The 26377-nt window shown below is 42.4% G+C and overlaps 2 protein-coding genes across 4 annotated transcripts in view; one reads left to right on the forward strand and one right to left on the reverse strand.

Moving 5' to 3' along the window:
• The window catches only part of ska2 (spindle and kinetochore associated complex subunit 2), a 37225-nt gene extending 29273 nt beyond the window's left edge, over positions 1 to 7952 (forward strand). For 2 of the 3 annotated variants that reach the window (XM_080210375.1, XM_080210373.1), the window contains 4 exons: positions 689 to 781; positions 1507 to 1546; positions 3590 to 3719; positions 5546 to 7952. In XM_080210375.1, the coding sequence (XP_080066501.1) occupies positions 689 to 781; positions 1507 to 1546; positions 3590 to 3719; positions 5546 to 5678 (396 nt within the window). In that variant the 3' untranslated portion in view covers positions 5679 to 7952. The remainder of the gene's footprint in view (positions 1 to 688; positions 782 to 1506; positions 1547 to 3589; positions 3720 to 5545) is intronic. The other variant, XM_080210374.1, reaches the window with a different exon arrangement.
• Positions 7953 to 8011: 59 nt separating this feature from the next.
• tex14 (testis expressed 14, intercellular bridge forming factor) overlaps positions 8012 to 26377 on the reverse strand; it is a 123701-nt gene continuing 105335 nt past the window's right edge. Inside the window, exons 26-30 of the mRNA XM_080211048.1 lie at positions 17650 to 17850; positions 11109 to 11289; positions 10060 to 10179; positions 9211 to 9329; positions 8012 to 8371 (exon numbers count right to left, since the gene is read on the reverse strand). Coding sequence (XP_080067174.1) covers positions 8214 to 8371; positions 9211 to 9329; positions 10060 to 10179; positions 11109 to 11289; positions 17650 to 17850 — 779 coding nt within the window. The 3' untranslated portion in view covers positions 8012 to 8213. The remainder of the gene's footprint in view (positions 8372 to 9210; positions 9330 to 10059; positions 10180 to 11108; positions 11290 to 17649; positions 17851 to 26377) is intronic.

Genomic DNA, 26377 nt, shown 5'->3' on the forward strand with positions numbered 1-26377 from the left:
ACTCCTTCCTTCCCTCACTTTCCATATAAACTTCAGTTGCCCACACCACCTTTTTAGAAGGTATGCAGAGATTGGCTTGGGTTGACTGTGAAGGGAATTTATAATTCTGCACACGATTGGATCTCCAACCAACCACGTTGCAGTTTGCTTTAGCTGTGTCAGTAGAATTTCTGAGGGACTTGGGTGAACTGAGCACTTTCAAAAACTTGTCTGAAGCTCAACTCCAAATGTTACTGAGAGTTTAGCACTGTCTGAGTTCCTGGTTAGGATTATTCCTGAGTGCAAAGTGGGGGGGAAATGTTTCATTTGCTTTTGGTGAGTTTGAGAACAATGGATGCAAAAAGTTATAAATGACAGAAAGCTGCAATCTTAAAGAAATGCTGGGATAGTTTAGTTGAATGGTCTGTGTCAGAAGCCCATAATGTTTTTGAGAGGTCTCTTCACATTAGTTCTGAAAGGACGACTTGAGATATTTCTCATGTTGGAAATGTGCATGTTAGTCAGCAATTTGAAGTGTTAGCTCGAGGAAGACAAACTGAAAGCAAGGCCCAGGTTTGTGAGTTTTTTCTGAGAGTGCTGATGTGTTTACCTTGCTCTGTGCTGCAAGTTTGCCCTGGAGTGAAACCAGGAACAACTCTCGTGCACTGAATGATTCTACTTCATTAATTATTTTAATTGTTTTCTCCAGTCTTCTCCACTGACTGAGGATGAGCAGTGGGCAATGCAGAAGATTACGAAATCTGAAACTCTGACTGAAGCAGGACCCAGTAAGGTAAATTGTGTAAGGCCATTCTTAATTGCATTCACTTCTCTCACTTAGAGTCAACTGATGTTTTGTATCAATAGAATTGAAGATGGATTTTATCATCCATCATTAATTTTAAAATTAATCTTTAAATAAGACCATTCAAATGATACTGTTATTGCAAGTGTTTTGATTGCAGTTCACTTCAACATTTTTTTTCAGCTCACCACCTTGTTCTCTGCTCCCAATATGGTGTGGCTGAGATTAGGCACTTGGTAATTAACACTCTACCTGTAATTGGCTCAGACTGACGTTGGATATTGTGCTCTTAACGTTCAGAACCACTGATCAGTTCCTGTCATATGAGTATTCCTGAGTGAGGCTATATGCCTCCTCTCTCATTCTTCCATTCTTTCAAAGGAGAGATGAAGAGAACTGGTATATAACTCTTTCCAGACCATTGACTTGCATCCAATATTTGCTGATATCACATTAATGTTTAATTGAGAAACAGTTGAAAACGGGGCAGTGGGGAAAGTTAGCTAAATAAAATATTTCTCCACTACAGCACTAAAATGCAATATGCTAATTTTAAAAAGGGAAAATGAATGGCTGAGTGGGTGCAAGTTTTCTTGGGGCATTGTCACTCAACTAACTTATGGGAAGTTGCCTGTGGTATGTCCACCATTCTGAAAGCTCTGACTCCGGTAGGTGTGTTATGATGAGTCGATTGATCCTTTCACTTATTTGTTTTTTGATAGGAGCCTTGTGGAGAGCCTCCAGTACCACAGCAGGAAGAAGGTAGGTGCACAGATGGATTATGAATGTGCGAGTTGAACAGTTTCCGATCTGTGCGTTTATGAAAAGCTCACAACTGAGCCCATTATTTTCCCCTAACTTCCAATAGTGGCCAGTGAGCAGCAATTAGGGAGCCAGAGTGCTGAGGTGGCCTTCTCTGCTCTGTGTCCCTGTCACCAATCTCGAAATGCTTGGACTTCTGAGATCCACAAATTCAGCAGTGACCGGAGATCAAACCAGATCAATGTGGCTCAGTCATTCCCAGAATCCGGGGAGCCAAACCTTGATTTATCTCCTCCAGTTATGCAGTTAATGAGTACTACACGAATGGAATGTGACTAGCCTGAGTGCCAAGGGAGAGTGTTGGCTAAGGGTATTAGACATTCTTGGCACCTCTCCATGCAAAAAATAACTTGGAGCAAAAGCCATGAATAAAAAAAATCAAGGTGGAGAAAGAAGAATTTTGTTGGTCATCTTTCTATTTTTATTTATCGCCTTAACGCTGGAATTTAGAATAAGTTGCTGCCTGATGTTCCTTAATAAATGTATCAAAATTCACAATTGCTCAGATGTGAAATAGTAAATCAAACAATTTAGTTCACTGAAGCTTGGCACACTTGGAATATCTTTTGTGGATTTTGTAAAAGAAATCTCCAGTATATGCAGTGCCCATCATACTTCATTTGAGTCATTCCAAACACTTTATGTAACCACATTTAATGGCTGGTTTTCATATCATAGAATCCCTACAGTGTAGAAGGAGGCCATTCAGCCAATTGAGTCTATACCGCCCACAATCCCACCCAGGTCCTATCCCCATAACCCCACAGACTTACCCCACTAATCCCTCTAACCTACACATCCTGGGACACTAAGGGGCAATTTAGTGTGGCCAATCCATCTAACTCGCACATATTTGGCTGTGGGAGCACGCAGAGGAAACCCATGCAGACGTGGGGACAACGTGCAAACTCCGCACAGACAGTGACCCAACCCGGGAATTGAACCTAGGTCACTGGAGCTGTGAAGCAGCAATATTAAACACTGTGCGACTGTGTCGCCCTATAGTAAATTCTCCCTCACAGCAACTGAATGAGCTGTTATTATTGATTGAAGGGTGGATGTTGGGCAGGATAGTCGGAGAGCTTTTGAATAATGTCATGGACAACAGGAACAGGCAGGTTTGCACCCCCCTCCCAGCCCCCAACAAACTTAATACACGAATGCAGCAATCTGACTGTCACACTGCAGAAACTCCTGTGCTCAAGTCAAACCTTCTGGTTCTGAGTGTTCCCAACCCATGTTGATGCTTCTGGCTTAAGCTATTTGCACTGTAAAATGTATTCTTTGCTCCACATAGAACAAGTCGCCCTTCCTTTTCCCCAGTGTCCTGAGTTATACTTGGTTGAGTGAAATGAGATTCTCTTCCTCAGTTACCTGCCTGGCTTGGCTGAGATAAGAGCATGGCCAGGTACAGACCTGTGGACTTTGTTTGAAATCTGAGTGGCATTATGTAACTCAGTTCCTCCATGTGACTTCTGTGTTCTGACTCGCTTTGCAACCAGCCTTTTAATGCTTTACTTTCTGATTAACCTGTCACTGTAAATTTGGAGTAGAGTTAAATGCTGATTTTTGACATTCTGCCCCAGCATTCAACTCTTGCTGCTCCATATTAGAAAGGCTTTGGAATTATAAAACACTGTGTATTTCTCCCTGTCCTGTTCACATTTCTCCATTCTTGGTGGGCGGTTTGGGAATGTGATCTGATGTCTCTTTCCCCTCACCTCCCCCTTGCAGGGAAACACCTGGCTTAAAATTTTCAAAAGTCTACAAATTAGCGACTAAAAGCTTATACCTTGTGTTTGTTTGAAAGGCTGTATTATTCAACAAATCATGGAATATTCGACAAATGCATCAAACGTTTGTACAGTATACCACTGACAATTTGACCTCAATCTCAGTGGCTGTAAATTCCTCTGGTGCTTCAGGAATGTCCAGTCAGCTGCTGTGTTTAATAAAATGTGAACCAAGTCACTTGTATTTCAGCTGAGTTTGAACCGATTACTGAGAAGATGTTCCTGTCGGTACCGAAAAGTGTGAGGTTGACTGTGAAACTTGCCGACTTGAACACATTTTATCAGCAGCTCTTTGACCACTTCATAAAGAACAAAAATAGGTGAGGATGCATTGAATGAACTTGGCTGAAATTTGTAATCTCGTGGTTAGAACTTTCAGAATAGTGCACTGGAAGGATTGTATCCTTGAAGTATGTTCCTGTGAGGGGTGCGGATGCTCCGAGTTAACTATATTTGCAGCTGGATTAAACAGGTGTTCAGGTGTCTCTGAATTAAGAGATATAGAAACTGCTAAGGCAATAAAATTAGCAATCTGTAATGTTGGTATTTTTAATAGGTTGCTTCTAATTATTCTATCTCCATCTGACATTGGCTATTGCTGATTTTTATCCCAGTAGTTGAGATTGTATTTCTCCTGATGTCTATACCATAACTTGTTTTAGTCTTTTTAGTTTTTTTTGGGAGTTTTAGTCAGCTTATGACTGGTGCTTGGTTGGATTAGTTGCTTTCTTAAGATAAAAGTTTGTAATAGCTGCCTGTTTTCATTTTTGATTTTGCTCTAATCAAACCTGTTAAACTGACAGTAATGAATTAATTCTTGAATCTTTTCAATGAACAAGTACAGTTTACAGCGCCAATTTGATTTAGTGGTCTAGGGAAAAACAAACATCTAAACTTTATTCTTAATTCAGTCACTTAATATGATTTGTCATCGTGTTATCCTCCAGTCAGGGTACACTAATCTGAAACTGTCTGCAGCTATTATGCTGTTGGTGCCAGGGTGTATTTGACTAGCAGCCAGGTTTCTGCTGCACTGCTTCATTCCTTCCAACAAAGCATTCTCAGCAGAGAGCTTGGTAATTTGGATTGGGGGCTGGGGGGGTTGCAGTTTCATATTCATTCGTAAAAGCACTATCAGTCTATAGATATTTCTACTGTTAGTATTGTGTGTTTTCGATACCTCCAACCTGCCAACTGGAGTGAGGAATGGAGTTCACCATTGAGTTCACACATTGATGCCTTTTGTTACTTTTAGTAGACTCTTAAGAACATAAGAAATAGGAGCAGGAGTAGGCCATCTAGCCCTTCGAGCCTGCCCCACCATTCAATAAGATCATGGCTGATCTGTCGTGGCTCAGTTCCACTTTCCCGCCCTCTCCCCATAACCCTTAATCCCCTCTCTTATCAAAAACCCATCAACCCGCGTCTTAAAAATATTTAGCAAGGCAGCCTCCACCACTTCAACGGGCAGAGAATTCCAGAGATTCACCACGCTTTGAGTGAAGAAGTTCCTCCTCAACTCTGTTCTAAACTGCCCCCCCCCCCCCCTTTTATCTTGAGGCTGTGCCCCCTAGTCCTACTGTCTTTTTTGAGCGGGAAGAGTCTCTCCACCTCTATCCTATCCATCCCATTCATCATCTTATACGTCTCAATGAGATCTCCCCTCATTCTTCTAAACTCTAACGAGTACAAGCCTAGTTTATTCAGCCTCTCCTCATAGCTCAACCCCCTCAACTCCGGTATCAGCCTAGTAAACCTCCTCTGCACTGTGCAAGAATTTGATAGCAAGAATAAAATCCAGAACTAGAGATTTTTTCCAAACTTGTACTGTCACTGAGTTTAATCTGATATCCTTGGGAGGAAATAGCCTATATTGTGCAGATGAAAATTGTTATTCCTCTCTAACCAAAAGCATTTGAGGGCTCAAGGAGATCAATCTATTCATGATTTCTATATATAACATTCCTGTGGTTAGATTGGAAGTATTTACCTTCTGCCTGAGTTACAATAATTAGGTAGGCATGCAGCTTCTTGTCTGTCTTTTTTGTTATTTAATGCCTTCAAGGATTTAAGGGAAAACTATGAAGTCAAAACTTTAATTGACTACTTGCCTTTGCTGTTATAAATTTCTTTTTGTTTCCTTCAGTTCTGCACTGAGTGTGATGCAGATGAACAAGTTGAACATGAAAGCAACCGAATCCAAGCTGAAAACATTGAAAGCTCTTGAAATCCTTCAACTGGACAAAAAGGGCCGAGTTCGGCTCTCTGCAACGTCCTAACTCTAGAGTGCATCTTCTAGCAGAGAAAACTCTCCCACTTGGACCCTGTGTAAATTCAAGAGGGGAGAAACTCCCTTTCCTGTAATTCTGTCTGGTTTGGAAGCCTTTCCATGCATTAAGGTGCAACTTCCAAGAATCTTTGGACCAGTAAATTAAAAATAGGGAGGAAGCGATCCAGAAACTGCAGCTGTGAGATGCTTTACTATCAGAAGTCAAGCATCAAGGTATAGAATGCTGTTTACAGATGAATGACCTCCCTACTGGGCGTAAGGAGCTGGTCTTCCTAGTGTGCAGGGCTCAACTGTTGAGACTGGATAATTCAGCAGCAAAATCATGTGCCAGGCTTTTCAGTGTTGTTGGACCCTGGAATCTGAATTTATGGGAGTGTAAACAGTTGATGAAGATGGATGATGTTGCTCTCCGTCAAATGAGTTGCAGTGCAAAGTGGTGGAATGTGGGTTTGTCCACTCTACCCAAACTCAGACATGTTGGATCTGGACCATGCTGCAGAAAGTGCTTTTACACAGGCCATGGAAACTGTTTCCCTTTGAGCAGCTCTCAGCTTCATAGTGCTTACAAAACCCTTTCAGAAAGTTTCTACCATTGCCATTGGGAGTAACTTTCTTCAGATGTTAAAATCCCATTAGTAGATGCAACAATGGTCCTCCTCATCCAATCGCCATTTGGTTTGGGAATTTTGGTGTGTGGGGAGATTGTATATTTTGGATTTCTCATTTTCTAATTCATAGATTCCCATTCTAATTTCTGCTTCCATTGTTTTTTTGCCTGGTCTGGACGGAGCTGAAGAAACTGAAGCAAATGTGGAACCTGAATTGAAGCTTCTTAAATCTAATTTTCCTGAAATCCACAGAGAAAATGAGCACAAGATTTGCTAAGTTTTACTTTTCTGCTTCTGTGGCGAGCATATTCTTTGGACTGTACTGATTTTGGGATAATTGCATGGACAAATGAATAAGATAATGAGCATTTTGAAGAAAGGATATTTTGTGGTGAGTTAGACTTGTCAATTTTTGATGTTGAATAAAGTGAAATGAGGTTGTAATGGGTTTTTTCCCTTGGTTAGGGATGGCTGCACTGGGGAATTAAATGTGTTTGGCTGTCCCAGGTTGAATGAATTACAGATCAGTGGTAATGGAAAAGTTCTTCCTGTATTGTTGACCCAATTTTCAACCATGTTTGTTTTTAGCTTGTAGTGAAGTGGGGGAAGAGTAGTGGTGAGAGATATAGTGATGGGATTTGATATACAGCCACAATTCAGTTAGAGATCATTCCCCATCTTATACCTGACAAACAGATGGGATGGTGTTATGTAGAGTTCAGCATTTCCTTGATGGAATCAGTTGCCAGATTCCAGTGAAATCCATATTTCACTTTATCCTTATTTTTCTCATCATTATTTAATTGTCTATTAAACTTTTGTGTCCTTGTGTTCTCTCCATTCTTCTGTCCATTCTCATCAATAGTTTCTTGAGTAGCTTCTGCAGGCTGCGACTTCATTTTGTGTATTGTTCAGAGAGACATCTAGGATACTACCACTAATGGAGGGAATGTAGGTTCATTCCGGGGTATGATTGGGCAGTGGATGAGGAAAGGAAAGAGTACTTCCCATTTTCATTCCTAACTTTATTCTCCGTGAGAGAGAAGTTTTCTGTATCTATCTGATCTAATCCCTGTTACTCAAAGTCCTGTTACATCAGCTTCACCTGCAAATTGATGAAGCCACACTGCACATGACATAGTTATCTACATTCCACATTGAATGTGCTGATTTCTGATCAAGTTTAACAAACTTTTGCCATTCATGATCTGGACCATGCAAGCAGCATGTTTAAATGCAATCGTATTACATTTATTATATTTGTGTAATAATTGAAAAACGTTTTACAAAAGGATTTGGGCAATACAGAATCCATAGCCATATATTTTCTTGAGCAGCAATTCCTTTGCTTGTAGAATTTAACATCAATTGCTGGTTTATTCCAAGATGATGACTCTGACAAAAGAAATCACAAGTGGAATATTGCATTAAACTAAGTCCCAGTGATGTAGTGCTTGGTACTTGTTCCCCTTATGGAATCACTGTGAAACTGGTGTGTTTGATAATGTCCAGATTTAATGTACTCTTATGTTAACTCTTTTCCCTGGCTCCATCTGCTCATTTGTACTTTTATTTAATTTCCAGTGTACTAATAATTGTTTATCATAATACTTTTGCGGTAGATGTTTTCCTTAATAAAATTAAAAAGGATATGAGGTATGGCTATTTTATTGTTTGTGTTGCTGTAGGTATGACTGCAATTCTATTGCGATTTACACAGGGTAACATTCCCTGTCTTCAATGCTATGTTTGGTAATAACTACTGTACCTGCAGATCGTTTAAACCTACAAAAAACAGCAGTTACACTCTGGATATAAGAACTCTTTGCTGTGATGGAAAGTTTTGCAATAAGTAAGTTGAAGATGTTCAACTGGGTGACAGATTTGCATTTTGACATGTGTAGACACTTCACCTGCTAATGGAAGCCATGAAGATAAAGACTGAAGATAGAGGCATCACACCCCATACCTTGAAACAACTTGTTGCTTTTTGGCAGCAAGCCATACCTGTGAGGCTGGTTCCAGTTTGCTCTCTGGATCTGGTTTCTGTTGGAACTCTCCTCACTAAGGCTACCTGAAGATACAGGGAAATAAATAGCAGTTGACAAATTAAGCTTCGGGCTTGTGCACAATTCAAATTGCACATGGCTGCCGGTGCAACAACCTCAACTGAATTTTATCAATGACCCACCTTCACACTGAGCAGGGTAAGTTTATCAAGCATTCAATTCCACACTATGTAGTCTTGAAGATTATAAAAGTGTAATATTCTGGAAGTGACGTTATTAAATGCTAGTTTAGCACTCAAGCCTTTTTACTTAGGAAGAATGAGAATTAGGTCACTTATTAATAATGGTAAATTCTGCACTTTTAAAATCATTCTCTAGACATAAGGCCAGCATTTTGTTATCTTTAACTGAGTGGCTTGCTAGGCCTTTTCAGAGGGCAGAGTCCACATTGCTGTGGGTGTAAGTCACATGTAGGTCAGACTGGAGGATGAGGTAGTAGATTTCCTTCCCTAAAGGAACTTGGCGATCAAACAGATTTTCTAGGTCACCATTTTTAAATCAGCTTTTGTAGGATTTGAACTTGCCTCCGGCTAATTAGTCCAGGTCCCTGGATTACTAGTCCAGTAACATGGCCACAATGTGCTGGCATTCCAAGTATTTATCATGCTTGATTTATACTAGTTGCTGATTAACTACCAACAATGAACTTTTTAAAATGCTTTAACTACCCTGCTGTGAAATGGATTTATATTCTTGTTTTATTGTCATTATGGCTATCCCTATCTTTGGTTGCCAATATTTTCTTTTTAAATTTATTTTAAAAATCTGATCTTTCTTCAATTGCTTAATTCTTAAAAGATAATTGTGGTCACAACTGAGTCTTCCAATTCTATTGAGTTCTTACTTGCAAGAGCGATGGAAGCACTGGTTCCTGACATTCCGCTGTCTGAGGCTTCCATCGATTTTCCCTGTACAGTTGGAATATTGGTTTGTTTCCCATTGCATTCTTCTTTCTGTGAAACACTGTCAGTCACAATTTTATAAACATCCAATGTACAGGGACATGGATTGAAACTAAAAAATCCAAATGCTGATATATACATTATTAATCCAGATCATCAAGAAAGAAACCGGGTTAAGAATTGCTGTCATTAAGTGGTTTTGCAGCTATTTCCTCCATGTTACCTCTTAAATCTCTACATTCTATCTGCAATCTTTTCCATTGCTACGTTCTGTCATGCACACTGCTCTTTTGACTCCTGTCTAATGCCCATCCATCCCACCACCTATCAGTAGCACAGCTTTCAGTCATCAGGCCTTTCAACCCCAAGGGTGCTCAAGCTTGATACACAATGCAATTGTACTGTTAACTGTTGCAATATTACTGCACCAAAAGGACCTTCTAGACCTGAATGAAAGTATGATTATGAACTTCCAGTGAAACCACTTCTGTTCCAGAGGTTAGAATGATTGATTGGATTTTAGCCTCGTGTGGAATCAGCCCAAGTGTGATCCTCCATCCCTGGGATGATAAAGGCTAGAGTCCAAGTGTGTCCTGGTTTGTACTTTTCTCCATTAATTTAAAAAATAGGCATGCAAATTGGGCTGTCAATTCACTAACACTCAAGATGACAATTATTGTAACCTCACTGATATTGTTCATACTGAGAACCAAACCCCCCCACCCTGGAAATGATGGGGGGGGTGTAATGAGAAATTTGTATGTCTCATTAATGAATGAAGCTGCTCTAACCTTAATGCCTCTCCTCCATCTGCATTGTTTCCACTTGTCCACGTCTTGGTTACTTTTTCCTTTGGCTGATCTTGCAATTCCAACATCTCCTCTAGAGCACTATCCAGTGTCGAGTGAGCTCTTAAAGGAAAGCACTGTTTTTACTTAACACTGAATGTTAATAGTTCTGAACAATCTTGATTGGGATGGTCCTATTAAAATTAATTGTGTAATTGTAATTAAATTCAGCCACATTGATGGGTTGAAAACTGCCGAGTATGATGAGCTTTAAGTGGAATGATTTTAGGAAAACCACTCTTGAGTGGTTTGCCAAACCACTCAGTTTGACAAAGTGTGGACTTGTCAGAGATACCACACAGATGCTGATTTGGAAAGTGGAAAATACATACTTGTACAATGTTGGGCACTCAGGTTAATGCAGATTGCTGGGACAGAACAGATGGGAGATTTTACTCTGCTCCGACCCATAGAATTGGCAGTGAAGAACGCTGATACTGTACCGTACTGGGTACAAGATGTCCTGTTTCCTACACTTCACATCTCACTTTCAGCACAAAAGGATCCCGCCTCCAACAAGTGAAGCTTCTCTTGGAACTAAATTAATTGCAGAAAATAGTTTTTAATATAAAAGAGAAGTGAATCTTGGGAATCAAACAGGCCTTTGATAAGGTGATGTGCAGGGTGGGGGGGAGCTACAACAGGGATAATGAGAACAGGTAACAAAACTACTTGTACATTGGCAAGGTTAATTGGTTCTCAATCATGCCAAATTTGCAAAGAAGCTGAATTCCCAAGACAGATTGGACTACATGAGATTATTTTCTGAGCAGTACTGCACATCAATATTGAATCACTGAGATTCAGGAGTGACTAGCAGATAGCACCTTGGCCACCATCTGTTAGTGACATTCTATTTGCACTGTCAGGATTTCTAATGTCTACTGTTAACAGTCAAATGCTAAGAACTTTTAAAAGAAAATTCTTGTTAATGGAATTATTAGATAGCCATGAAGCTAACCATAGGGTATTAGTTTGTTTTGTCTCTCTACCTCTCAGTTTGTTCCATGGATAGTTGCATGCTGCACCTTTCCCAGTCACTGGGATGTTCTGACGTTCCTTGGTTTACTTCCTGTTCCCTCTTTGGTGCAATCTTGTCGTCTCTCTGACCCCCTGCAGTCTCCTGAGCAATGTCCCCTGACGTTATTCCCTCTGGCATCTGTTTCACTTTTTCTGCTGAAAACAAGCCTGGTCTTAGAGTCTTATTAAAAACAAGGGCTTTTTTTTAACTCTTAGGAGTCATCTTACATTTACATGTTATCAAGGAAATGATCTAAAACTTACAAATGTTAGAAACTGAAGATTAAAAAGCTATGGAAATATACCATCAGCACTGGCTGATGGTATATTTTCTAGTTTTGATTTGATTGATTATTACCTGTATTGGGATACAATGAAAAGTTTTGTTTCTGACATACTATATAGACAAAGCATACCCTTCATAGAGCATATAGGGCAGAAGGAAAGGAGAGGGTGCAGGGTATAGTGTTGCAGTTACAGGTAGGGTGTGGAAAAAGATCAACTTAATGCAAGGTAGATCCATTCAAAAGTCATGATAGCAGGGAAGTAGCTGTTCTTGGGACGTGTCTTTGGTCTTTTGTATCTTGCCTGACGGAAGAAGGTGGAAGTGAGAATGTCCAGGGTCCATGAGGTCCTTAATTATGCTGGCTGCATTCCCGCAGCAGCAGGAAGTGTTGGAGTCAATGGATGGGAGGCTGATTTGTGTGATAGACTGGACTATGTTCACAACCCTTTGTCGTTCCTTGCAGTCTTGATCAGAGTAGGAGCCGTATCAAACTGTGATACAGCTGGAAAGGATGCTTTCTATGGTGCATCTGTAAAAATTAAGAGTTATGTAGTGGACATGCCAAATTTCCTTAGCCTCCTGAGAAAGCGGAGGTGTTGGTGGACTTTCTAACTATAGTGTTGGTGAGGACAGGTTCTTGGTGATGTGGATGCCTAAAACTTGAAAGCTCTCCACCCTCTCTAATTTACTATCCTCAAGAGTTTCATGGGTGTAGTGATTGGAAAGGGGCGGCGGGAGGAGATGGTTGATAACTGGAGATGCGGTGGAAGAAATGGGTTTAGTGTTTGCTTTATAAAGGAGACAATTATGAAGGCAAAGAGATTTAAGAAAGATCTTTAGATTGTAAGCATGATGGTACTGGAACTTGCATTAGAAGATGCAACACACAGAATGGGCTCCAGGGATGGAGGACTGAAGTGATCTATGGCCATTGATGGGTCTGTAAATGAGGACAAAGATTATGATTCTCGTCCACACTTTAGTTACTTCCAAACTCGAGTACTCAAAGCTTTCCTGGCTGGCCTCCCACCTTCCATAAAATTCAGATCATCTAAAATGTTAATTTGCCCCATCATGTCCACCCTTCCCCTCAGTCCTCACTAATGGTGGCCTCCTCCTACTTTAGCAAAGCCTTAGTTTTAAAATGTTCAACATCTGCTTTTGAATCCTTACAAGCTCTGCTGCTTCCTGCGTCTGCAACGTCCTCCAGCCCTGCAATCCGTGGTGATCGCTACATTCCTATAACTCTAGTGAATTCACCTACCTCCTGTACCCCATTATTGAGGGATGTACCTTTAACCTGTAAGATCTCGAGTTTCACCCTGAGCCTCTTTGCCTCGCTACCTTTTCTTCTCCTTAAAACCAATACTTTGAACAGGTTTTTAGTTACACCTAATAATCTTGGTATCTATTTTTGAATGTGTGCCAATTTGAAGGACCTTTCTCTACATTAAGTGCTCCTTATAAACGATGGTGAGGGGTGGACAAGAATTCTACCCCATTGCACTGCCACAGGAGGATTGGTAAGAAGTCTCACAACACCAGGTTAAAGTCCAACCAGTTTATTTGATAGTAAACCCACAAGCTTTCGGAAACACTGTTCCTTTATCAGGTGTGGAAGGTTCTGATCAGAGAAGTGCATATAAAGGCACACAGTTTACAGAATACTGATTAGAATACGAGTCTTTACAGCTAACCTGCTTCAAGTCTTAAAGATGCAGACAATGTGAGTGGAGCACTGACAATTGTCTGCATCTTTAAGACTTGAAAAGCAGGTTAGCTGTAAAGACTCGCATTCTATTCAGTATTCTGTAAACTGTGTGCCTTTATATGCCCTTCTCTGATCAGAACCTTCCACACATCTGACGAAGGAACAGCTTTCCGAAAGCTTGTGGGTTTACTATCAAATAAACTGGTTGGACTTTAACCTGGTGTTGTGAGACTTCTTACTGTGTTTACCCCAGTCCAATGCCAGCATCTTCACATCATGATGGGAGGGTTGGTGCAGTGAAATATCCGACTATCTTTACTATCCCTCCACAGCGTGCTACTGATGAGAACTTTTTAATCATAGAAACCCTACAGTGCAGAAAGAGGCCATGTGGCCCATCGAATCTGCACCGACCACAGCATAAAAGCATAAAATGCTTTTAACAGCATTATGGCTGAATTGGACCAAAATAAATATTTTTTTTATTTGTTCATAGAATGTGGGCATCGCTGGCTGGGCCAGCATTTATTACCCATCCCTGGGAGCATTAAGAGTCAACCACATTGAGTCACGTGTAAGCAAGACCAGGTAAGAATGGCAGATTTCCCTCCCTAGTGGGCATTAGATGGGTTTTTATGACAATTGACAATGGTTTCATAGTCATCATTGGACTTTTAATTCCAGATTTTTTTACTGAGTTCAAATATCACCATTTGCCATGTTGGGATTTGAACCTGGGTCCCAGTGGGTCTGACGCTGGGTCTCCAGATTACTAGTCCAGCAACAATACCACTATGCCACCATCTCGTTAGCTGACAGCTTAAAAAAAAGTTCTCCCACTGACATGGGACCTCCATGCACATGTCTGAAATCCTAGAGTGTCTACAGGAACACACTCCCTCGATTAACAGGCAACAGCCCTGCCTCTCAATAACACATCTCCTGCTCACTGGTGAACCTGGTAACTGACCCAAACGGTGAAGTACTGAGATGCAACCTTCCATGGACAATCCAGACAGCCCTCCACTACTTGAGGATATGCTCAGGACAATGCAGCAGCCTGTTGCATTTAGAAAAAGAGTTACACTTCACTGTGACTGTGGCCACCCAGGTCAGTCCATCGCCCACTTACTGAACTGCTGCCCTGAGAGGTCCAGTCCCGGTGGCATCACTACCATTCATACTGCCTCTGCTAAAGCCATTGATGGGATTATTTGGCGGCATGGTGGTACAATGGTCAGCACTGCTGCTTCACAGCGCCAGGGACCTGTGTTCAATTCCTGGCTTGGGTCACCGTTTGTGTGGAGTTTGCACATTTTCCCTGTGTCCGCGTGGGTTCCCTCTGGGTGCTCCAGTTTCTTCTGACGCTCCAAAGATGTGCTGGTTAGGTGCACTGGCCAGGCTAAATTGCCCCTTAGTGTCAGGGGGACTAGCCAGGGTAAATATATGGGGTTATGGGAATAGGGCCTGGGTGGGATTGTTGTAGGTGCAGATTTGATGGGTCAAATGATCACCTTCTGCACTGTAGGGATTCTATGATTAATCTCAAGATCAAAATAGAACTGCTCCTCTGTAGCAACCACCATGATATCTGTCTGCCATGACATTTGTGTGGAGTCTGCACATTCTCCCTGTGTCTGCATGGGTTTCCTCCAGGTGCTCTGGTTTCCTCCCGCAATCAACAGATGTGCAGATTATGTTGATTGTCCGTGCTAAATTGCCCATAAGGTTAGTGAAGTTACAGGTGAGCCAGGGTAATAGTTGGTGCAGACCTGATGGGCCGAATAGCCTCCTTCTGCATTGTAGGGATTCTATGATTTTAACGAACAAAAAACTGAGATTTGTAAATTGTGCATGTTGCTAAATCCTGCAGTACCCCTACGTGCCTTGTGGTGGCAGTCTTGATCTTTCATTCTGCTACAGGTTTTCTAATGTGACCTTGGGACCAAATTAGCAGCAATGAAGAGCAGAGGGTTCTGAGGCAGTGGGAGGGGGGTTTATACCATCAAGACCAGGATAGAATTAGTTTTTACAGACCCATCAACCTGGAAAAAGATCTCAAATTTCAGAGTAGGAAATGGATTTTAAAAAATTCACTTTTATAATCCCCCAAACTACTTTGCATTAATTTATACCCACCCCTTGAAAAATGGTAGTTATTAATGGAGATAAAATGTGCACAATGTGCATTTCCAGTCCATTGAACCATCACTTGCATCTACTGCAGGTACAAAGGCAGTTTGTCTTGGTTTATGGCAGGAATATGTTTTAGTTCAGGGGAAATCTGATGGAGGTGTTCAAGTTGAACGAACTGGGACAAGCTATTCCCACTGGTCAGTCAGCTGGTGAGGAGTTTAAATTTAAAACTCTGCTAAAGAAGAAAGAGAGAGATGAGAATTTCTATTGACGGATGGGTTGTTAGAAGGTGGAATTCAACCAGAAACAGCAGCGAAGGCAGAAATTGCTATAGCTTTTAAAACAGAAAAAAAAAGTTTAGTTATTAGTCACAAGTAGGCTTACATTCACACTGCAATGAAGTTACTGTGAAATTCTCCTAGTTGCCACACTCTGGTGCCTGTTTGGGTACAGTGAGGGAGAATTTAACATGGGCAGTGTACCGAACCAGCACATTTTTCAGACTGTGGGAGGAAACCACAGCACCTGGAGCAAACTTGCACAGACACAGGGAGAACGTGCAAACTCTGCAGACAGTGACCCAAGCTGGGAATTGAACCTGGGTCCCCTGACACTGTGAGGGAGCAGTGCTAACCACTGTGCTACCGCGCCGCCCACAAATGGATAAATGTGTGAAAATGTAAAAATTAAAAGGATATGGAGAAAAGCAAGGAAATGTGAATAAGTGGGATAGCTCTCTCACCTGTGTTATAAAATTCAAGTAATTCTTGTGGCTACTTTTTAATTTTACGTCCACCACTGCCTGTGCTCTTCTCAGGAATTTGAGGTGATGGATGGGATTCCAATCCTAGCCTACCCCTTGGGAAACTTCCTTTACACTGATGTCAGGAACTTGGGATCTGCAGAAGCAAAATTCTGGGAGCTAAGGTTTGAGGACCCTCCCCTCCACACAACCTCTCCACAGATCCCTGTCACCCTCCTGTACCTCAGTTACTCACCATTCTTCCCGTGTAGGCCTAGACAGTGAATGTCTCAGGGCTATTTGAATGTAGAAAAACATCAGCAGCTAAGCCAATCCTTCTTGTGTGGAGTAGGAGTTAATGGATAGCAATCAGGATTGGGAATCCTAGTGCAGTGACTGGTTAAGGGGAGGTGGTGGTGCAATGGCATTGTTGCTGGGCTAGTACTCCAGAGACCCAGGGTAATGCTCCAGGGACCTGGGTTCGAATTCCAGCACGACAGATGGTGGGATTTGAATTCAATGAAAAATCTGGAATTCAAGGTCTGATGATTACCATAAAATCATTGTTGATGTTCGTAAAAACCCATCTAGTTCAGTAATGTCCTTACGGGAAGGAAATCTGCCATCCTTACCTGGTCTGGCTGACATGTGACTCCAGAGCCACAGCAATGTGGTTGACTCTTAATGCTCCCAGGGATGGGCAATAACTGCTGTGCCTATATCCCAGGACTGAATTTAAACAAGTACTGCTACTCACTCCCTGGCTGAGATTAGCTAAGTAAGAAGTCTCACAACACCAGGTTTAAGTCCAACCAGCTATCTCCACTCACACTGTCTGCATCTTTAAGACTTGAATAGCAGGTTAGCTGTAAAGACTTGCATTCTAATCAGTATTCTGTAACCTGTGTGTGACTTTATACGCCCTTCTCTGATCAGAACCTTCCACACACCTGACGAAGGAACACCGTTTCCAAAAGCTTGTGGGATTACTATCAAATAAACTGGTTGGACTTTAACTGGTGTTGTGAGACTTCTTACTGTGTTTACCCCAGTCCAACGCCAGCATCTCTACATCATAAGATTAGCTAACTCAGAATATACTTATGATCAAACCTGTGACCCGCCTGAACTGTGCAACTCAGAACCACAACACCTTTTATTTAATTCATTTTTGGGATGTGGGATTAAGATGGGAGTCCCAGGATTTTGATGATGAAGAAATAGCAAATCAGGATGGTGTGTGATTCAGAAGTGGGGTTGTTCCCATGAACTTGCTGCCTTTGTCTTTCTAAGTGATGGAAGCTGTGAGTTTGGAAGGATGATGCGGTGTTGGACTGGGGTGGGCACAGTAAGAAGTCACACAACAGTTTATTTGGTGGCACGAGCTTTCGGAGCGCTGCCCCTTCATCAGGTGAGTGAAGAGTTGGGTTCACAAACAGCCCATATATAGGCACAAACGACTTGCCATGGCAAGTTGCTGCAGCGTGCTACAGACAGTACACACTGCTGCCATGATGTTAGTGGGGAGTAGATAATTAAGTCAGAAGAGGGGGTTCTGATCAGACAGGCTGTTCACTTACTGATTGAGACATGATGGATGTGTTTTAGCTGAAACAAGCTTTCACAGCAGTTAGTTACCTTGATTTTGCTTGTTCTTGTCCCAGATTGCAGGCATTCCATTTGTCTCTTCACCAGCTTTGCCGACCAGTGTGGAGCACTGGCTGTCACAGCTGGCACTGCCACCCACTGCCACAGCAGGAATCTGCCCCTCAGACACTGTGCCACCGGAGATCCCGGCTTCTGACTTCACCACTTCCTCACCCTGGCCTGTGACAGTGTCTGTGAAAAGAAAAATGTTTCAGGGACATTCACAACTCTTCTTCCAGAGGAGGGGATTCAGTGTACAGGGTAACTGTGAGCATTCTGGGCAAAAGCCCCAGCCGTATCTGGCTGCAGCCTTGCTGCTGATTGAACGCAGTGCTGGGGGCGGGGGGCTGCAATTTAACTTTGGGAGAGGTGAACAACAGAGCACGGATCATCCATTAAACATCTGCTTCACCTTCCCATTCTTCCACATTGTTGAAGAAGGAAGTATGACAGGATGTTTAGTTGACGACTGATTCACTGCTGGCTGTCTGGTTTGTGTTCTCTCCAGAGTTAAACCAATTGGCCTTTGATAGAATAGACTGTGAGTGTCTGACAGCTGCACTTTTTTTTCCAAAAATATACTTTATTCATAAAAATCTCAAATAAACCATTGCAAATCTACATGTCTTTGAATTGCAAACAATGCAGAATTAAAACATTTTTACAGTTCTATACAAATTACAGTCACAACATTTCAATACTTAAGACTATATACATGCCTCAATAATTACTGAGTGCCGTTATTTCTCAGATTGGCACACAGTTACGCAGGTCGAGGGTATTCTGCAGTTCCCGGGCCCTCGGTCTGCCTCCGTTAGAAGGCCTTTGCATCATTTAAATTCACACTCCAATACAAATATAGAGTTTTTCTTGCTAAAGTTTGAACAAGTTAAATAATGCTTATACTGTTATAGACAGTATTGATATAAATATCTCCGAGTATTACCGCAACTTAAGATTTCAATTCAAAAGGAAGGAAAGTCTCTGAGGAAGCACATCTGTTCAGAATATTCCACTTCCCTGCCCTGTATATGTGTGTGTGTTGTGTGTTAACTACCCAGAAGTATTGTTATTGGAGTGTCCTCACAGATCCCCCTCCCCCTAGTCCGCAAAGTCACTTTCCACTCTATTGATGGATGTTACCAGATGGGGCCTGTTGTGTTTTTCAGCAAGCCAACTCACTGCACAGGAAGACAGTATTTCACACTGGCCTGGGAACAGATCTGAAGCCTGGTGATCGCAGGAAGACTTGGATACTACAGCATATTCCCAGGGTAAAGAAGGCTGTTACCATGTCACTAAACGGCTCATAGCAAGGTTCAGCAAATGCCAGGGAAATAACTGACCAGTTCATTTGCTCTCAATTTCCAAAAACCATCTTTCACCAAGTTGGTATTCCGGTGAAAAGAGCTGTCGACAACTGACACATTTCAAGGGCTCTGTGATGAGGGACGCTCTCAAGCTTGGGGCAGCCACCACGAGAGATCAAGGAGCTCCTCCGGAAGAAGAGTTGTGAATGTCCCTGAATCGTTTTTCTTTTCACAGACGCTGTCACAGGCCAGGATGAGGAAGTGGTGAAGTCAGAAGCCGGGATCTCCAGTGGCACAGTGCCTGAGGGCAACTGGAATGCCACCTGTGTAAGGCCCTTGCCCTAATACACTGAAAGGCTGGGGCCCCTGTAAAATCTTGTGGGCTATGTATTTCATCTGAAATGTTGTAAATACACATTGGAATTGTAGGGAGGAGCCTCAGGGTTAAAAGAAGTTGCATTTCATGTCTTAATTGCAGTGTTATGTACTTTTACAAATGTTATGAATAAAGTTTATTTTTTTTGAAAAAAAATCTGTTTTCACTTGAATGTCAGAGGCTGAGGGACAACCCGATAGAAATTTACAAAATTATGAGAGGTATGGATAGAATGGACAGTGGGAGTCTTTTTCCCAGGGCAGAAATGTTAATTACCGGAGGACACAGGTTTAAGGTAAAAAGGAAAAGTTTAAAGAAGACATGAAAGGCAAGTTTTTTTACGCAGAGGGTGGTAAGTGCCTGGAATGAGCTGCCAGAGGAGACAGTAGAAGCAGATACAATAGAACCATTTAAGAGGCATCTTGATAGATACATAAATAGGCAGGGAATAGAGGAATATGAACTGTGTAGAGGCAAAAGGCCTTTAGTTTAGAAAGGCATCATGTGTCAGCACAGGCTTGGTTGATCCGAAGGGCCTGTTTCTGTGCTGTACAGTTCTTTGTTCTTTTTGTGGTGTGGGGTTGAATGGACAGTGGTCTGGACAATGAGAATTTCCCTGGTCTTCTCTGAATGGTGCCATGGAGTTTTTAATATTCAGCTGGAGCAGGCAAGCAGGGACATTATTCTGAGAAAAGATCAACAAGAAATGCTTAGTATTTCTCTCCACAGTGCCTTCTGACATGCTGAGCAGTTTCTGTTTGTAACCACACTTTAATATCTCCTCAGTAACTCACTATGAAACTGCTTACAGGACAGCAGCTTTTAATAATTGCTCACTGATAGGCAGAGGAAAAGGAAGTTAACCAGTAAATGGTTTGAGTGCAGAAAGAGGCCATTCAGCCCACAGTGTGTGCATTGGCCTCCTGAATGACACAATGTCATTCACAAACTTCCTCCCTGTAACCCTACACATTCTGCCTTTTCTGTTAACAGTCTAATTCCCTACTGACTGCATCAACTGAACCGGCCTCTGCCAGACTCTCAGGCAGACCCCCAACCACTTGTACGTGAAACAAGTTTTTCCAAATGTTGCTTTTGCTTTTTTTGCCAATTACTTTAAATTTGTGCTCTCTCATTCTCAATCAGCAAGGGATTTCCAAACCCAGCCCTAGTGTTGAAATCTCTTTCACTTCTGCTGTTGTTCCAACGGCAAAATACTTCCAATTGTTCTGATCCTGTTAGGGACTGTCAGCATTTTAAGAAATCTGAACATCCAGTGATTAAATGACAAACACTACTCCATAGAATTCACACTTTTAAACCAAAAAACAAACTTTATAGTATCTAAATAAGGCAAGTACCACAACCTTAATGTTACTGCTTCTCAAGACTTTTGCTATAAACTCAGTTTTACTTTTTACTTCCCCTGGGAATTTCTTTTTCTTACACAATCTTGAAAGTTCATTCATCTTTTCTGGAGCAACGCAAAGCCACAATCCGCCAGAATATATGAAGAGTCGAGAGTTTTTAGGTGTCCAGATCACCAATAACCTGTCCTGGTCTTCCCATGCCGACACTATAGTTAAGAAAACACACCAATGCCTGTACTTTCTCAGAAGACTTAGGAAATTTGGCACCTTAGCTACAATTCTCACCAACTTTTACAGATGCACCATAGAAAGCATTCTTTCTGATTGTATCACAGTTTGGTATGGCTCCTGCTCTGTCCAAGAGCGCAAGAAATTGCAAAAGGTCGTGACTGTAGTCCAATCCATCATGCAAACCAGCCTCCCAACTATTGACTCTGTTTACACTTCCCGCTGCCTTGGCAAAGCAGCCAGCATAATTAAGGACCCCACGCACCCCAGACATTCTCTCTTCCACTTTCTTCAGTAGGGAAAAAGATACAGAAGTCTGAGGTCACGTTACCAACCAACTTGAGAAAGCTTCGTCCTTGCTGCCATCAGATTTTTAAATGGACCTACCTTGCATTAAGCTGATCTTTCTCTGAACCCTAGCTACGACTGTAACACTACATTCTGCACCCTCTCCTTTTCTTCTCTATGAACAGTATGCTTTCTCTGTATCGTGGAAGAAACAATACTTTTCACAGAATGCTAATACATGTGGCAATAATAAATCAAATCAAATCATACATTCTTTACTCAGTGTTCCAGCTATTCTCCATACTAAGATTCTATGGGTTTTTTCTGTACGTTTTTAAGAACATAAGAACATAAGAAATAGGAGCAGGAGTAGGCCATCTAGCCCTTCGAGCCTGCCCCGTCATTCAATAAGATCATGGCTGATCTGTCGTGGCTCAGTTCCACATTCCTGCCCTCTCCCCATAACCCTTAATCCCCTCGCTTATCAAAAACCCATCAACCTGCGTCTTAAAAATATTTAGCGAGGCAGCCTCCACCACTTCAACAGGCAGAGAATTCCAGAGATTCACCACCCTTTGAGTGAAGAAGTTCCTCCTCAACTCCATTCTAAACCGCTCCCCCCCTTTATCTTGAGGCTGTGCCCCCTAGTCCTACTGTCCTTTCTGAACATAAGAACATAAGAAATAGGAGCAGGAGTAGGCCATCTAGCCCTTCGAGCCTGCCCCGCCATTCAATAAGATCATGGCTGATCTGTCGTGGCTCAGTTCCACTTTCCCGCCCTCTCCCCATAACCCTTAATCCCCTCTCTTATCAAGAACCCATCAACCCGCTTCTTAAAAATATTTAGCGAGGCAGCCTCCACCACTTCAACGGGCAGAGAATTCCAGAGATTCACCACCCTTTGAGTGAAGAAGTTCCTCCTCAACTCCGTTCTAAACCGCCTCCCCCTTATCTTGAGGCTGTGCCCCCTAGTCCTACTGTCTTTTTTGAGCGGGAAGAGTCTTTCCACCTCTATCCTATCCATCCCATTCATCATCTTATACGTCTCAATGAGATCTCCCCTCATTCTTCTAAACTCTAACGAGTACAAGCCTAGTTTATTCAGCCTCTCCTCATAGCTCAATCCCCTCAACTCCGGTATCAGCCTAGTAAACCTCCTCTGCACTCCCTCCAGGGCCAAAATATCCTTGCGCAGGTGCGGCGCCCAAAACTGCACACAGTACTCCAGCTGCGGCCTCGCCAATGCCCTATACAGCTGCAGCAAGACCTCCCTACTTTTATATTCAATCCCCCTCGCTATGAAGGCCAGCATCCCATTCGCCTTCCTGACCACCTGCTGCACCTGCAAGCTGGGTTTTTGCGACTCATGCACAAGGACCCCGAGGTCCCTCTGCACCGTCACCTGTTGCAGTTTTTCGCCACGTAAGTAATAGTCCTTCCTACCATTCTTCCTACCAAAGTGGACCACCTCACACTTGCCAACATTAAATTCCATTTGCCATTTCCTGGCCCATTCACCCAGCCTATCTAGATCCTTCTGCAGACTCTCCACACCCTCCACACAATTTGCCTTTCCCCCAATCTTGGTGTCATCAGCAAATTTCGACACCCTGCACTCGGTTCCCTCCTCCAGATCATCTATATAAATGGTAAATAGCTGAGGCCCCAGCACCGACCCCTGGGGCACCCCACTAGTCACCAACCGCCAATCCGAATAGCACCCATTGACCCCCACTCTCTGCCTCCTATTTGACAACCAATCCTCTATCCACGCTAACACCCTACCCCCAACTCCATGTCCCCTGACCTTCTGCAAAAACCTCTTGTGAGGTACCTTGTCAAACGCCTTCTGAAAATCCAGAAAGACCACATCCACCGGCTCTCCTCTATCCACTGCCCTAGACACATCCTCATAGAACTCCAGTAAATTTGTCAGACACGACTTCCCTTTAATGAAACCGTGTTGCGTCTGCCCTATCAAGCAATTCCCTTCAAGATGCCTCGCAATTTCCTCCTTAATGACGGATTCTAACATTTTACCTACCACAGACGTTAAACTGACCGGCCTATAATTCCCCGCCTTTTGCCTGGCACCCTTCTTAAACAACGGCGTAACATTAGCCGTTTTCCAATCTTCCGGCACTTCCCCGGAATCCAGCGACGTCTGGAAAATAACCACCAAGGCATCCACTATAACCTCCGCCATTTCTTTCAGAACCCTCGGATGCATTCCATCCGGTCCTGGCGACTTGTCCACAATCAGCCCCTCCAGTCTGTCGAGCACCACCTCTCTAGTAACAGTAATGTCATTAAGACCCTCCAGTCCTACCACCTTTCCATCGCTAACACCCGGCAAATTATTCACGTCCTCCTCCATGAAGACAGAAACAAAAAAGTTATTCAAGACCTTAGCCATTTCCCCATCCCCTACCACTAGGTCCCCTTTCTCATCCTCTAAAGGACCAACGTTCACCCTAGCCAGCCTCTTCCTTTTTATATATTTATAAAAACTCTTGCTATCCTTTTTTATATTAAGTGCTAGCCCAGCTTGAGCGGGAAGAGTCTCTCCACCTCTATCCTATCCATCCCATTCATCATCTTATATGTCTCAATGAGATCTCCCCTCATTCTTCTAAACTCTAACGAGTACAAGCCTAGTTTATTCAGCCTCTCCTCATAGCTCAACCCCCTCAACTCCAGTATCAGCCTAGTAAACCTCCTCTGCACTCCCTCCAAGGCCAAAATATCCTTGCGTAAGTGCGGCGACCAAAACTGCACACAGTACTCCAGCTGCGGCCTCACCAATGCCCTATACAGCTGCAGCAAGACCTCCCTACTTTTATATTCAATCCCCCTCGCTATGAAGGCCAGCATCCCATTAGCCTTCCTGACCACCTGCCGCACCTACAGGCTGGGTTTTTGTGACTCATGCACAAGGACCCCGAGGTCCCTCTGCACCGTCGCCTGCTGCAGTTTTTCGCCACGTAAGTAATAGTCCTTCCTACCATTCTTCCTACCAAAGTGGACCACCTCGCACTTGCCAACATTAAATTCCATTTGCCATTTCCTGGCCCATTCGCCCAGCCTATCTAGATCCTTCTGCAGACTCTCCACACCCTCCGCGCAATATGCCATTCCACCAATCTTGGTGTCATCAGCAAATTTCGACACCATACACTCGATTCCCTCCTCCAGGCGATGCAACTTTAAAGTTCACGATTGTGGATGCCTCCACTCCTTGTTTTGGTTGCTGGCAGATACTAGACTAACTTCCCAGAACTTTCCAAGCCATGCTGAGCTAGTCACATTGCAGGTTAGGAGCTTCCAGACAGAGGGGGAATGGGTGGCTGCAAAGCAGCGTAAGAGAACCAGGCTGGTAGTGCAGGAGTGCCCTGAGTCTACCTTGCTTGTTAATTGGCCTTCCATTTGGGATACAGGTGACTCAGCTGCACAGGAGGGAAGGAAGCAGAGCAATAGTAATAATAGAATCCACAGTCAGGGGATCAAACAGGCATGTCTCTGATAGTAATTATGACTCCAGGAAGGAAGTAATGCTGGTAATGGGAAGTAGAAAAGTGGTAAGTGTAATAGGAAGACAGGCATTACAAAGGTGAGCATCAACTAAGCTCAGAGTGCAGAATAATGTCAAAAATACGAAGTTAAGGACACTGTATCTGAATGGATGCAACATTTATAACAAGTCACAAATAGATGGCATGATCTGATTGCCATTACGGAAACATGGCTGCAGGGTGATCAAGGCAGGGAACGGAATATTCAAGGATATTCAACATTTAGGAAGGACAAGCAAATTGCTATACTGATAGTAAGGGATAGAATCAGTATATTCATGAGGGAGTTTCTCAGATTGGAGAAACATAATGTGGGTCTGTTTGGATGGAGTTAAGTAACTGCAAGAGGCACCAAACATCGGTAGGAGTTATTTATGGGCCACCAACCAGTAGTTGGAGTATGGGGCATGTTATTAATCAGGATATTAGAGAAGTATGTAGCATGGGCAGTATGGTAACTGTATGGGTGACTTTCATGTACGTAGACTGGGTAGACCAGGCTGGAGTGTGTTAGGAATGGTTTTATAGAGCAGTGTGATGAGGAATCAATTAGAAAACAGATTCCTTTAGATCTAGAATTGTGTAACAAAATATATAATGTTGTAAAAGAATCTTTAGGGATGAGTGATCATAATATTATTGAATTAAAAGTAAAAGTAAAGTTTATTTATCAGTCACAAGTAGGCTTACACTAACATTGCAATGAAGTTACTGTGAAAATCCTCTAGAATTTTACTTTATAGTTGAAAGTGAGATAGATCAATCTGAAATCAGGATATTACATTTGAACAAAGGCATTTGTGAGGGTAGGAGAGGCGAATTGGATGAGGTGCATTATAAAGTACATTAAAGGCTATGACGGTACACAGGCAATAGATAGTCTTTGAAGAATTATTACACAGTTTACACAACTATTCATCCCTTCAAGGCAGAAAACCCAAAAAGAAAAATCAGTCAACACTGCTAACAAAAGAAGTTGAGCGTTGTATAAGATTAAAAGGCCTATAAAATTACCAGAAATAGTAATAAACCTGAGGATTGGGAGGTTTTTAAAATACATCAAAGGTGGACCAAGAAACTGATAAAGGGAGAATAGAATATGAACACAATCTACCAAAAAAACATAGAAATGGACTATAGAAGTTTCTATAGTAATGTAAAAATGAAAATTTGGGGTAAGACAAATCAAGGTCCACTGCAGGCAGAGTCAGGAGAAATTATTTTACCTTCAATACAACTCTTTGATTTTTTAGCCTATATGTGAAATAACTCCTCAGAGGCTGGTGGCCCTTCACCAGATTCCCTTTATTTACAAACTTACCTCCGCTCCTAAGAGGGCTTCAGGGACAAAGTCAGAATCTGGAGTGTCAGTAGATATGACACCCCTTGATATATATGTATTTTTTTAATATATGTATGTACAGGTTAGACTCCCTAATTGGGCAGGCAATCATTACATCCATCAGGGAACTCATATTCAAAGAGGCCAATCTCATCAGACTCTTTGAGGTCATTTTAATATGAATAATTTATGGAATTTTATGACCCTCTGGAAGTTAGACCTTCTGGTTTCAT

The sequence above is a fragment of the Carcharhinus amblyrhynchos genome, chromosome 23 (assembly GCF_965287045.1).
Source record: "Carcharhinus amblyrhynchos chromosome 23, sCarAmb.v2.hapA, whole genome shotgun sequence".
Lineage (NCBI taxonomy): Eukaryota > Metazoa > Chordata > Chondrichthyes > Carcharhiniformes > Carcharhinidae > Carcharhinus > Carcharhinus amblyrhynchos.